The sequence below is a fragment of the Hyperolius riggenbachi genome, chromosome 4 (assembly GCF_040937935.1).
Source record: "Hyperolius riggenbachi isolate aHypRig1 chromosome 4, aHypRig1.pri, whole genome shotgun sequence".
Taxonomy (NCBI): Eukaryota; Metazoa; Chordata; class Amphibia; order Anura; family Hyperoliidae; genus Hyperolius; species Hyperolius riggenbachi.
The window spans coordinates 333126220-333140607 of record NC_090649.1 but is presented as its reverse complement, the minus strand read 5'-3'; the positions used below and the strand labels follow the sequence as shown (position 1 = coordinate 333140607).

Here is a 14388-nt window from a genome sequence, read left to right as displayed (position 1 = left end):
ACTTTAAGCAGGCTTTGCTATTAACCGTTAAAGTCGGCGGGTTTTTAAATGTATACATTTTTACTTTGAAACTTTAACAGCGATTTTCTCAAAAACTATAAGGTCTTTTTGAAAAAAAAATTTTCCTCTTATTCCTCCTGATCTCCTTAATATATTCTCCAAATTTGAGGCTCTTAGCATTTAAGGGGGCTTTGCTATTAACCGTTAAAGTCGGCGGCTACCTAACATTGATCCATGCGTCAACTTTTCCGCTTGGGAGCATGGCCATACGCATTAATTTCGTAATACCCGCTGTAACGCGAAAATTACGCGAAAATTACGCTTACGCGAAATTTCGCGAAATCCTTCATTACGATTTTGTACTTACGGCCATAATCGTAATTACACTAATTACGCGAAATTTCGCGAAATCGTAATTACGTCACTACGCTCATCTCTACCTGCTGGGCCGATTTTCGTCAAATAAAAAGGTGCACACGCAGCCGGCACTTTGCCAGCCGCGTGTGCTACCTGATCGCCGCGAGCAGCGGCGAAAGAGGGTCCCCCCAGCCGTCCGAGCCCTTCGCAGCCGGAGCAATCAGTTCCGGCCAGCGCTAAGGGCTGGATCGGAGGTGGCTGACGTCAGGATGTTGACTGACGTCCATGACGTCACTCCGCTCGTCGCCATGGCGACGAGGAAAGCAAAACAAGGAGGGCCGCTTATCGCGGCCTTTCTTGTTACTTCTGATCGCCGGAGGCGATCAGAGGTACGCGTCAGGAGCGCCCTCTAGTGGGCTTTCATGCAGCCAGCTTTCAGTTGGCTACATGTAATAGATTTTTTTTTATTAAAAAAAACCCTCCCGCAGCCGCCCTGGCGATCTTAATAGCCAGGGTGGTTTTAATATTACCCCCAAAAATCACATCATAAATATAACAATGGCTATCAGGTATTTTCAATATTTTAGACATTAGTTTTGATTAAAACTTTGACTCTAATTAAAGTCTATTGAAAATGATGGCCACTTATTTGCGCGAACATCGCTGATTCGCGTTCGCAAACAAACGGTAAGGGGAAAAACACATTTAAGTGTGTGAATAACATTATTCTCAGTTTACCTGTGCAGAAAGTGAAGATGGGGGTGGTGTAGAGGGTAAATGTGGAAACCCCTTTCTTTTACAAAACACGGCGAAGCTTATAGAACATATGGACAGTACAAAGTGTGCTTTTAGAGGTTCTTTACTAGGTATCAACATTTTCTTTTTCAGATTTAAATGCTATGTCCACAATAAGGTGGAAGTTTCTTATAATACTGAAGTAAATTATTTACCTAAGAAATTACGACATCCTCCTGCAGTGGAGCCTCTGATCCAGCTTCCTTGATGGAAAGTCACTTCCCACTTGTGTTCTGAGTCATCATCTAGTGCGTCAGGGGTGAGGTTGCAGATTTCAACTTTATCAAAATGTCTTTTAAATTCCTCAAAATTCATCCTAAATACAAAATGCAGAAATCCTTAAATTTGACATGTGTAAATGAAATAAACTATATTTATAGCGAAAGACAATATTGATAATATTGAATGGTAAACCGTAAGGAGTCAGATATGTTTGGCATCCAATGTGAAAGTTGAGACTCCCGTAATACAATGGCAGCCACTTTGCAATGCCACTGTGCATACTTTTCAGTTGCATGCTAGAGTATTGATAGTCTTTATGTCATCAATGCATATCAGAGCTGAGCAGGGATGGCCAATGAGATGCAAATGATTCCAAGCTGCGCAGAATTAGACCAATTTTTAGTTTACCAAAAAGCTTTATTGCATGAAAGCACAAGTACAAGATAGATATAGATAAAGTCGTTTCGGGAAAGCCCTACCTACCTAGTGCTCAAAATGTCATACAAGCATCAGAGGAAACCAGTGACTAAAGAAACCTTCAATTGTATGACTGAATGTAAAGTTAAAACATCTTTTTCCAAATTAGCATGAGAAAAGTGTAACTAAAACATCATGCAATGTCTAACTACATAATGGTAAACGTGGCCACACACACATCGATTTTCCCATTCGATTCACTGCAGATTCCATAACTCTGATTAAATTGGATGGAAATTGATTCCTTTACATGTTCAATTGAATCGATTTTGACCAAAAATCGATCAAAAGTATCGATCGAACAGGGTGGAAATCTAGGTTGATTGGGGGTGGGGCAAGAACTACATACTATTGCTAGACCATAGTGTTGCATTGCATCAGACAGTGCAGTTTGATTGATCTTCATTCGATTACGTTCTGGTATCTATTAAAAATCACTGTGCAGTTTGTGAAAGGTATTGATTATTTTGGAACATTGGGTGGAAATCTATACAGAAGCGTATGTAGGGTATTGCAGGAATAGTAAGTGCTAAGGGTGGAATTGCTGTGTCATACCACATGGGGGCGCAGCCTCTCACTGCTATCTTTCCCTGCTCATCGTTGACAGTGTATGCCATATACTGAAAGCACGCAAGACTGTGCTAGAAGATCTGAACACACAGCAGAATCTCCATCTCTGCAGCCCCCAACAGGTAGTGCAAATGTGGCGGTCAGAATACACCAAGAGGAAAAAACATAGAGACAACCGCAGCCCCAATGGTGCAGTAAGTCACAGCAATATGCATTAAGGTAATGTAAAATGGGGTACTCACAAAGGAAGGTTGCAGTCAGGCAACCAACCACTGTAGGCAAGTGGAGATGCACAAACCCAACTCCATCCACCCAGCTGGACGCGGTAGCTCTCTTGGTGAAGGATAACCAAAAAGGTCAAATAATGGTTGAACTACCAAAGACCAAGTAGAACACCCCTCCTGACATGGGCGGCAGGAGGGGGTTGCTTTGGGGTGTTGAAGCACCCCCAAAAACAGTCCTCCATAATTTTGTAATTAGAGCAGTGCTACAAGAAAATGGCCGCCGATGTCCACAAATGACGGCGGTCATTTTCTTGTAGCTAACTACAGAGGGAAAGGAGGCGGAGAGAAGCAGAGAACATGCCTGTGAGTGACGCAGGAGAGGAGGAGGAGGTGCGGGAATGGGCATAGAGGTAGCGGCCGCGAACTCAGAAGGATACATGAGCAGCAGCCGCGGGAACGGAGGGGGGAGCTTGAGGCACCTCTACTACCTACACTGGGGCAGCTCTACTACCTATACTGGGGCAGCTCCAGTGGGATGGCAGCTCTACTACCTATACTGGGGCAGCTATACTACCTATACTGGGGCAGCTACAGTGGGATGCAAAAGTTTGGGCAACTTTGATTTTCCTGTATAAATCATTGGTTGTTACGATAAAAAATGTCAGTTAAATATACCATAAAGGAGAAACACACAGTGATATTTGAGAAGTGAAATGAAGTTTATTGGATTTACGGAAAGTGTGCAATAATTGTTTAAACTAAATTTCCTGGAGCCGCCCCTGCACACAGGGGGAAACACACAGGGGGAAAGAAGCACCCAAGATATGATAAAATGTAGTTAACAATAATAAAAGGAAAACAACAAGATGGCTTACCTCAATGAAGACAAGTCGTTAATAAATATTTTTTTGTCTTCATTGAGGTAAGCAACCTTGTTTTTTTCCATTTATTGTTTTTAACTCAGTCTAGTTAAGTCTCAGTACGAAGCAAAGCACCTAGACCTACATGAGTTTTATGCTCCGTTCATAGCCTGAGGAAGCGGGATATGCCTGCAAAACGTGTTGCACTTTCTGGAGTATGTAAATAAATATTTGGTTGAACTCTATCCAAAGTTTGTTGTGTCTACTTGGAGAAGGGAAATCCACCTCGGCCTCCCCAACTTTTAACCACTTGCCGACCGCCTTAAGCCGATGGGCGGCAACAAGGACTGGGCCCAAACACCGCAATACGCCCATCATCGGTGGGGAGCGTGGTTATGCGGCGATTGCGTCATCTGCCGCTGGTGACTGGCTCCGCCCACCTGGCACTCTTACCTGCCGCCCGTACGGAAGCGGCGGCGGGTAATTAACTCCTCGATCGCCGCATACAAATGTATAATACGCTTTGTAATGTATACAAAGCGTATTATACAGGCTGCCTCCTGCCCTGGTGGTCCCAGTGATCGAGGGACCACCAGGGCAGGCTGCAGCCCTCCATGTCTGCACCCAAACACACTGATCCTGCCCCCCCTGCCCTCTGATTGCCCACAGCACCCAACAGACCCCCCCCCGCCCACCCCCCAGACCCCTGTTTGCACCCAATCACCCCCCTAATCACCCATCAATCACTCCCTGTCACTATCTATCAGCATTATTTTATAGATTAGGTCCTAAACTGCCCCCTGGGGGCTTCTGATCACCCCTTACACCCTCAGATCCTCCCCAGACCCCCCCCCCCAAGACCCACCCCCTGTGTACTGTATACATCTATTCTCCCCTGTAAAATCACCCACTGATCACCTGTCAATCACCCCCTGTCACTGCCACCCATCAGATCAGACCCTAACCTGCCCCTTGCGGGCATCTGATCACCCACCCACATGCTCAGATCGCCCGCAGACCCACCCTCAGATCACCTCCAAAGTGCATTGTTTACATCTGTTCTCCCCTCTAATCACCCACTGAACACCCATCAATCACCCATCAATCACCCCCTGTCACTGCTACCCATCAGATCAGACCCCTATCTGCCCCTTGGGCACCCAAACACCCGCCCACACGCTCAGAACGCCCTCAGACCCCAGCCCTGATCACCTCGCCAGTGCATTGCTTGCATCTATTCTCCCCTCTAATCACACCCTTATCACCTATCAATAACCCTGTCACCCCCTGTCACCACCTGTCACTGCTATCCATCAGATCAGACCCTAAACTTCCCCCTGTGGGCACCCAAACACCCGCCCACACCATCAGATCACCCTCAGACCCCGCCTCAACACCTCTCCAGTGCATTATTTACATCTGTTCTCCCCTCTAATCACCCCCTGAGACCATCAATCACCTCCTGTCACCCCCTAGCACTCCTATCCATCGGATCAGGCCCTAATCTGCCCCCTGCGGGCTTCTGATCACCCGGCCAAACAGTCACCCGCCCCACCTCAGTGACAGAATTTTTTTTTTTCTGATCACTGCTGGTCTCTACGATTTAATTGTGGCTGAGACCAACCGTTATGCCACACAATACGCAACCGCCAATCCAAGAAGCTACCATGCTTAGCCTTTTCGGTGGAAACCACTCCAAGTTTCCAAACGTAACATTTTTTGGGGCCTTCTCCTTAAAATGGGTCTAGTCAAAAAGAATGTATTGCAGTCTTATTGGTCTACGCACCCAATACATCACATGCCCATGCTTATGACCGGTTCCACAAAATTCGGCCCCTCATAGACCACCCGTCATCAAAATTTGCAGATGCTTATACCCCTTAACAGTCATTTTGAGGCATTTGGTTTCAAGACTACTCCTCACGGTTTTGGGCCCCTAAAATGCCAGGGCAGTATAGGAACCCTGCCAAGTGACCCCATTTTAGAAAGAAGACACCCCAAGGTATTCCATTAGGTGTATGATGAGTTCATAGAAGATTTTATTTTTTGTCACAAGTTAGTGGAAAATGAAACTGTGAAAAAAAACAAACAATAAAAAATCAATTTATGCTAGCGTGTGACAAAAAATAAAATCTTCTATGAACTCACCATACTCCTAACGGAATACCTTGGGGTGTCTTCTTTCTAAAATGGGGTCACTTGTGGGGTTCCTATACTGCCCTGGCATTTTAGGAGCGTGAGAAGTAGTCTAAAAACCAAATGCCTCAAAATGACCTGTGAAATCCTAAAGGTACTTATAGTACGTTGGGCCCCTTAGCGCACCTAGCCTGCAAAAAGGGGTCAGACATGTGGTATCGCCGTACTCAGGAGAAGTAGTATAATGTGTTTTGTGGTGTATTTTTACACATACCCATTCTGGGTGGGAGATACTGTATCTCTCTGTAAATGGACAATTGTGTGTAAAAAAAACCCAAAAAATCTCATTTACAGAGATATTTCTCCCACCCAGCATGGGTATGTGTAAAAATACACCCCAAAACACATTATACTACTTCTCCTGAGTACGGCGATACCACATGTCTGACCCCTTTTTGCAGCCTAGGTGCGCCAAGGGGCCCAATGTCCTATGAGCACCTTTAGGCTTTACAGGGGTGCTTACAATTTAGCACCCCCAAAATGCCAGGACAGTAAACACACCCCACAAATGACCTCATTTTGGAAAGTAGACACCCCAAAGTATTCAGAGAGGGGCATGGTGAGTCCGTGGCAGATTTCATTTTTTTTTTCGTCACAAGTTAGCAGAAATGGAAACTTTTTTTTTTGTTTTGTTTTGTTTCAAAGTGTAATTTTCCGCTAACTTGTGACAAAAAATAAAATCTTCTATGAACTCACCATGCCTCTTAGTGAATACTTTGGGGTGTCTTCTTTCTAAAATTGGGTCATTTGGGGAGTATTTATACTATCCTGGAATTCTAGCACCTCATGAAACATGACAGGTGGTCAGAAAAGTCAGAGATGCTTGAAAATGGGAAAATTCACTTTTGGCACCATAGTTTGTAAACGCTATAACTTTTACCCAAACCAATAAATATAAACTTATTGCATTTTTTTATCAAAGACATGTAGCACAATAAATTTGGACAAAAATGTATGTAGAAATTTTACTTTATTTGAAAAATGTCAGCACAGAAAGTTAAAAAAAATCATTTTTTTTTGACAAAATTCATGTCTTTTTTGATGAATATAATAAAAACTAAAAATCACAGCAGCAATCAAATAGCACCACAAGAAAGCTGTATTAGGGACAAGAAAAGGAGGGAAAATTCATTTAGGTGGTAGGTTGTATGACCGAGTAATAAACCGTTAAAGCTGCAGTGGTCTGAATGGAAAAAAAGTGTCTGATCCTTAAGGGGCGAAAAGACTGTGGCCCTTATGTGGTTAAAAATTTTTTATCGACTTTTATCCTTTTGGCGCCTCTGTTTGCCTGTACATGTTCTAAGTCCACCCTTGGTGAAGGGGTGTTGCCCCCCTTTTTTCTGATCTATAGAGAGCGACTTCTTAATCCTGAGTGGGGACAGGTCTAATCTTCCCACCTGCCCTTTCAGTGGTTACATGCCTGGAAGGTAACACTGGTTTGTGAGTATTAATATCATATACGTACTTTGTCACACCCATATTACTAGTACATACTACACTATATTGGGCTCTCTGTGTCTCTTTCTGTATTTAGAGTGATACAACTCCTCAGATGTGTCACTGTGAATAGAGCAGTATGGGACCAGAGGGATTCTAGGCCTGGCCAGGGGTGCCCTACCATGAAGTAAATTGAAGCACATGAAGGCATTTATCAGACACTTGACCAGAGCTGCAAGTTCTGAGGGGGGTGCTTGCTGGTATAAAATAGATTCTGAATGTAATTTACTAGTAAACTACATAGACATTGCTGTCTCTCACATAGACCTCCTGACACCACTATTGTGAGTGCATCTTCTCATCATTATTCACTCCAGTCTACTACCCTCCCCATGTGTGCGGAGACTGTTGGCAGAGGGCAAGATCTCCGCTTGTAACCGATGTGTGCTAGCTTTTATTCACATTTGTACATGTGATTCCACTAGTGTATAGATAACGACACTTAAGTCCAGGCTAGAGCAGAGTAAGGTTAATATAGTGTAGCCTGGTCTGCTCCTCTCTGCTGTGTTTACAGTTCTGAACCAAGTTGATAATGAGCTCAGAGATTAAAAGGAATTAGGCAGGGAGACCTATCAGTGAGTGAGGGATGCTGGCTGTGTGTGATATATACATATTTATGGAGTACGTGTATTTGCATTTTATGTCCTCTGTACAGTATGTATAGATGGCTGTGCTGTTTTTAAATCTGAGGGCTCATGCACACTTATCATGCCCATGAGAATGCATTATCCCTCAGGCATTTCTCCCTGTGCCTTTGTACTCTTGAAAATGAACTCATTTTCAGTTGCAAACAGCTCAGAAACACAGTATTTCATCTGTAAAAATGCATCCTGTTATGTGGTAATTCTTAGGATAGGAATGCATGTTAATATGAAAGTTGCATATGTCCATGCACATCACAGAGCATGTGAAGTGCATCAAAGCTGACTGAGGACTCTGTGTGTATATATATGGCGCCTACTACAACATTTGCTTTAGGCAGCAAAAAGTATAGAACCTGCCAGGACTAGTTGTATACTTTTTGCTGCCAGAAGCAAACATTCTGAGGATACCCCACCTCAATCCTGCTCCCCACACATTTGAAATGCAATAACTACCCCACATATGATACACAACAATAACCTCACATATAAACTGCAACAATTGCCCCCCCCCCACCACACACACACACACACACACACACACACACACACACACACGCGCATATCATCGCTAGCATCAGTAAGCATTATAGAAATGAAAATTACCCCAACATGCTAAGTATCATCCCCCCAACCAATGTGCAGTCACAGCGCCTGCCCATCATTGGCATTCAGAGGTCAAGTGTGCCTGTTCCTAATCATTCCTGCTCAGTGTGTGTGGGGAATGGGGGAATGACTCAAAATTACAGAAAGTCAGAAACAGTGACAATTTCAACACTTCATTCAGAACCCAGGATGTTTACACATACACAGCAAATTAGTAACCACAGCTTCTACAGAATCAAGTAGCAAGAAACTCAAGCATGAGAAAGCAAGAATTTGAATTTGATTGAGAATAATTGTTTTTCTTTGAACTGACTGAGCCATTAACATGTTACATCAAATATGTCAAACCCTGGCCTGTGGACCAAATCTAGCTCTCAGAGACATCAGATTTGGCCCTCAGGTGGTTTCCCCACTTTGCATTATGTTTGGCCCACTTAGGGTAAGCCCTAGATCATCAAGGAACCCATATGGGGAGGGGGAAAGCACTAGGCACCAGGTAATTGTATAGATGAGGGATGAGGGCCACTAGACACCAGGGAACCATATAGGGGAAGGAGGGGGGAACTAGACACCAGGGAACCAATTGGGAAAGGAGGAGAGCATTTGACACCAGGGAACTGTATAGGGGATGGAGGGGAGCTATTAGACACCAGACTTTATAAGGGAGAGAGGTGGCCAGTGGCCACTAGACATTGAAGTTGGCCCGCAATTATGCCCCAGAGTTCAATTTCTGCCCACTTTGTATTTTGAGTTTTACACCCCTGCTCTACATCTATCTGACTAGTGACAACTTATCAGTACTGATCTATATCGCCCTGCCCTGTACTTGTTTTTAAGATTTTATTTTTGGATATTTCCATATATGAAATGAACATTTTCTTATAGTTCCTGGTGTTTATGTAGGTGCCCATACATTTGTTAATGTTTCCTGTCTTCCATGCAGATTGATCACTCTGATCTCAAGTTATATAATACAGATTGCCATTACCCTCTCCACTGTGTCCGCAACCTACACCATAAGGTCCTTAGATGGCTTGCTGAATAAGGGCCAGTCTACAACTTTTTTTCAACCTGTGAGTGCTTTGCCTGTAAGTTGTACATGAAGTTACCAGAACATTGCTGCAGACTGAGACAGATATTTTTTTTTGAATCTTGGGGAGCAGGGACAGTGTAAAAATTCCAAAGTTTGTATAAACCAAGAATATAGCGTGATTACAGCAGCCCCTGTCACCTCTGCCAGCAATCAGCAAAGGTGATAGCTGAAGGTGTTGCCTGAGAGCATTGTTCTCCCTACTTAGGGAGGTGAAGGGTCGAAGCACACAGCAGCGCTCAGTGTGACAGAGAGAACAATGCGATCAGCTCGGTCAGATATCAGTAAAGATGCCAGATCTCTAGGTGTCATCAGGGGGCTCCAATACACACATTAGATTGATGCAAGGTGGTCTCCTTGGGCTGCCTTAGCCAATTTTACATATGGTCAATAAGTGTTGCTTGTCAGGATATTGGTTGATCCTTTGGACAACACTGCGGTGTACAGTTCTTGTACAGATGCAGCTACTGCCTAGGTGCCTGGAGAAGCCAAGCCAAGGAGGGATGACACACAGGGGAAGATGAAGTAGCAGGAGATAGAGTAGCAGGGGGTGGGCGGGGCGAGGAGAGGTCAAAAGGCTCCTGCATTGCTGTTGCTTAAAGAGAACCAGAGGTGGGTTTTAAAAATCCTAATTGCACACAGAGGCTGGGTTTGCATATAATGCCCAGCCTCTGTTGCTATATTGTTCTCCCCCAGACCCCCCCTGCGCTCTGCTTGCCCCCATAAATCGAACCGCCGTGCTAGCGACACGCAGCGTGTCGATAGCCGGCTGTTTACATGGTCACTGTCACTCTCGCCGCTCCCCCGCCTCCTCCATATCGCCGCTCCCCGTCTGCACCCCTTCCTTCCCCGCTGATTGGAGGGAAGGGACGCAGGCGGGGAGTGGCGACAGAGGAGGCGGGGGAGCAGTTCCAATGCGGATTTTCGTGGTAATTTCGCAGATTTTATATGGATTTTCTCAAAAACTACAAGGCCTTTTTGAAATATTTTTTTACCTCTTGTTTCCACTTTTCTGCTTAAAGAGAACCTGAGGTGGGGTTCAGACAATACTAGTTGCACACAGAGGCTGGGTCTGCCTATACAGCCCAGCCTCTGTTGCTATCCCAATCCCCCCTAAGCCCCCCGTGTGCTCTGCTACCCCCCATAAATCACAGCCGCGCTGTCGACACACAGCGTGTCGCAGCGGGCTGTGTTTACCTCTATAGTGTCAGTCTGCTGCTCCCTCCGCCTCCTGCATAGCTCCGGTCCCCGCCCACATCCCTTCCCTCCCCGCTAATCGGAGGGAAGGGACGCGGGCAGGGACCGGAGATATGCAGGAGGCGGAGGGAGCAGCAGACTGACAGTACAGATGTAAACACAGCCCGCATGTGATTTATGGGGGATAGCAGAGCGCAGGGGGAACTTAGGGGGGATCTGGATAGCAACAGAGGCTGGGCTGTATAGGCAGACCCAGCCTCTGTGTGTAGATAGCATTGTCAGAACCCCACCTCGGGTTCTCTTTAACATACCCTGAAAATATAATTAAAAAAATTCAAAAACACTTTGTAGTTTTTGAGAAAATCGATGTTAAAATCAACAGAAATTACCCCAAAAATCCGCATTGGAACCTCTATGCGGTATGACACCAACTTTAGAGGTTAATAGCAAAGCCCACATAGGAGCTAGAAACACCAAATTGTCAGGGAATATTAAGCAGACAAGTTGGAACAAGAGAAAAAAAAGTAAAAAAAAACCTTGTAGTTTTTGAGAAAATCAATGTTAAAGTCGGCGTAAAAATCCGCATCGGAATGCGGAAATCGTTAGCAGAAATGGTAGCAGTAGCGGTAATTGGCAATGGCGGAATGCGGATTATCGGCAGGAACGGAAATTGGAATTTCTGACCATCCCTAAGTGCGGAACATTTTTAATAATACTTTGCACTGTAGCCACTGGAACTTGAAAGCATTTAGAAATGGCCCTGTAGCCCTTTCCTGACTTGAGCAGCCACAATGCGCAGACGCAGATCCTCACTGAGCTCCTTTGTCTTAGCCATGACTGTCCACAATTTAACTGCAGAGAGCTGCTGATTTTTATCTGTTGATTTGATTAAAACAGCTGTTTTCAGTCAATTGGGGTAATCAGGATGCTTTAGAACAGCTTGGACTATTTGGAATGGTATAGAACTTTGGATTTTCCCACAGACTGACCGTTTGTGAAGGGTATGAATAATTTTGGACTGGACACTTTTTGCTCAAATGTAAATAAAAGCTGAGATTTTTTTTCCCCACAATAATGCCTCTTGTACATCGTCTTATTATCTTTTGTGAGACATCGATGCCATTTCCCATTAAAAAATTACTTGCTGGTTGAATAAAAGTAACTTTAAGTTAAAATTTGCCAGGGATATGAATAATTATGGGCAGCACTGTCCATCCGAGTTATGGGGCCATAATTGCGGCTGTATGCAGAATTATTTGCATCAACTCAAAATTTTGTATGAACTGTATGCAGCTTGGAATTGGGCCAATCTAGTTAATCAAATTGCACTGGATATCCAAGCCTGTTACTTGATGTGATTCTACAGAGAGAAACAGAACAAGATCTGACCCACACAATAACCAGGCTTGGATGCACATGAATTGGGATGGTTAGTCAGAGGCAAAGATTGTCTATACAACGTGAATAGATCAGTGCTCTTCTTCATACATAGTATCTGAAGTAACCTTTGTTTTATTTAGAGAAACCAGCAGACATGTAGTGACATTTTGTTAAGCCATCATAGCATAAATAGATTTAGTCCATTGAAGCAAAAAGCTTTTCCATCGGGAACCTGAAGCAAGAGGTATATGAAGACTGCCATATTTATGTATTATTCAGCAATGCCAGTTGCCTGGTTATCCTGCTGTCATTCGTATGTACGTGTCGCCGGTGAGTTGGAAGCGGCGTTAAATAGTATTTCCCCTTCGAGTGGTCACAACTCAGAGGGAGATGTAATTCAGGGTCTGGCAACCAACGGAGCCCCGAATTATCCTTATGTGCTCCGTGCAGCATTACATTGATGCTATAGGGCGTCTGGTTTCGGTGCCTGCCGGTGAGCTCAGTGCGCCGAAACCACCTGTTTCGTCCTGCTGATCCTCTGCCTCTAATACTTTTAGCCTTAGACCCTGAACAAGCATGCAATAGATCAAGTGTTTCTGTCATCTCTGTCAAAGCTGACAAGATTAGCTGCATGCTTGTTTCTGGTGTGATTTGGAAACTGCTGCAGGCACCAGGCAACTGGAATTGTTTAAAAGGAAATAAATATGGCAGCCTCCATATACTTCTCGCTTCAGGTTCCTTTAAACTTACTAAACCTGTGTACACTAACTTTTTGTTTTCTCACATTACATCCTAAAACAACAGTAAGGAAAATTTGGAAAAAATAAATAAAATACATAAATGTATAGAATGTTTGAAATTATAAAATTACCAGAATTCACCATCATCAAGAGATGTCTGACACAGACGCTTCCTCTCTGCTGGATCAATTGAATTCCATTCTGGAGCACTAAAATTGAATTGAAGATATTTTTTTTCAGAATTTGTCAGTAAAAAAAGTTTCTGTTCATATAAAAGATGTACATTGAACCATATTCAATGCCAAGCAGCAACAACTAAAGCTAATAAAATTCTGGGATGTATAAAATGGGAAATAAAATCACGAGAAGCTAGTATATTGCTACCTCTGTATAAATCACTTGTGAGGCCTCATCTGGAGTATGGAATACAGTAACAATTTTGGGCACTGCATTTTAGGAAGGACATGGACATATTAGAACAAGTATAACGATGGGCAACTAAATTAATTTATTAGTGGGAAGAAAGATCTCACTTACCAAGAAAGGTTGGACAAACTGGGCTTATTTAGCATGGAAAAAAAATGACTAAGGGCCCGTTTCCATTAGTGCGGAACACGCAACATTTTCCTGAATTCCGAGTCGGACGGGGAAACGCTGCCTACTCCTTCAATAGGCGTGCTGTCCCAATTACATGCCAATTTTATTTGGACAGCCTTATAAGGTTTTTTGTTTTTTTTTTGCCCTTCCCTGAATCAACTGAGATATGTGAGGGTGTTAGACAAAAATTAACCTATTTCTTTTCCTGATTGAATTTGATGGATTTTTTTTAAACCAAACTAACTATGTAGTACATGCTGCAAGCCCCCAAAATTGTGCCTCTACAGTTATAGCTCAAAGCTATAGGATATCTAAATGCAGTACAAGTTACAGGGCTGCATAGTACAGGAAAAATAAGAAAGCCCCATACACCATAGCAGGCAGGCTCCTGCAGTCAACTAGCTGACTGAAAAGGCCATAGTCTTCTACCCAAGAATATGTGCTTCCTCATAGAAAGTTGTCTATATATGGGAATCCTATAATTCATGCATAAAGGCAATGGTGTAGCAATAGTAGATGTAGAGGTTGTAATGTAATGGCACCAGGGCCTCTGGACTTGAGGGGCCCCGATGGGGCAGTCTTCCAGTCACTGCTTATGCTCTTTTTTTCAGCAAGGCTTGGTGTACAGAGGCGCCAGAGTAGAATAAAAACGTTTAAAAACCGTCTAAAAGAGGGGGATGTTTAGGTGGACTTACCTCCCTCAAAAATATAAAACTCAATTGAGATACAGAGGCGCTCACTTCTGCATCTAGACCCATTGAGTTATACTCCTGTTTGCCTGATGAAGCAGGACCACACCTGCGAAACGCGTTGCACTAAGTGGAGTTCAATAAACATTTTTGTATTGATATATTGTGACTCAATTGAGTTTTATATTTTTGAGGGAGGTAAGTCCACCTGAACATCCCCCTCTTTTAGACGGTTTTTAAACATTTTTAT

The 14388-nt window shown here is 43.7% G+C and overlaps 1 protein-coding gene across 1 annotated transcript in view; it reads right to left on the bottom strand.

Moving 5' to 3' along the window:
- CAPN9 (calpain 9) overlaps window positions 1-14388 on the bottom strand; it is a 150124-nt gene that overhangs the window by 58016 nt on the left and 77720 nt on the right. Inside the window, exons 8-9 of the mRNA XM_068279531.1 lie at window positions 12984-13061; window positions 1308-1468 (exon numbers count right to left, since the gene is read on the bottom strand). Of these exons, the coding sequence (XP_068135632.1) occupies window positions 1308-1468; window positions 12984-13061 (239 nt within the window). The remainder of the gene's footprint in view (window positions 1-1307; window positions 1469-12983; window positions 13062-14388) is intronic.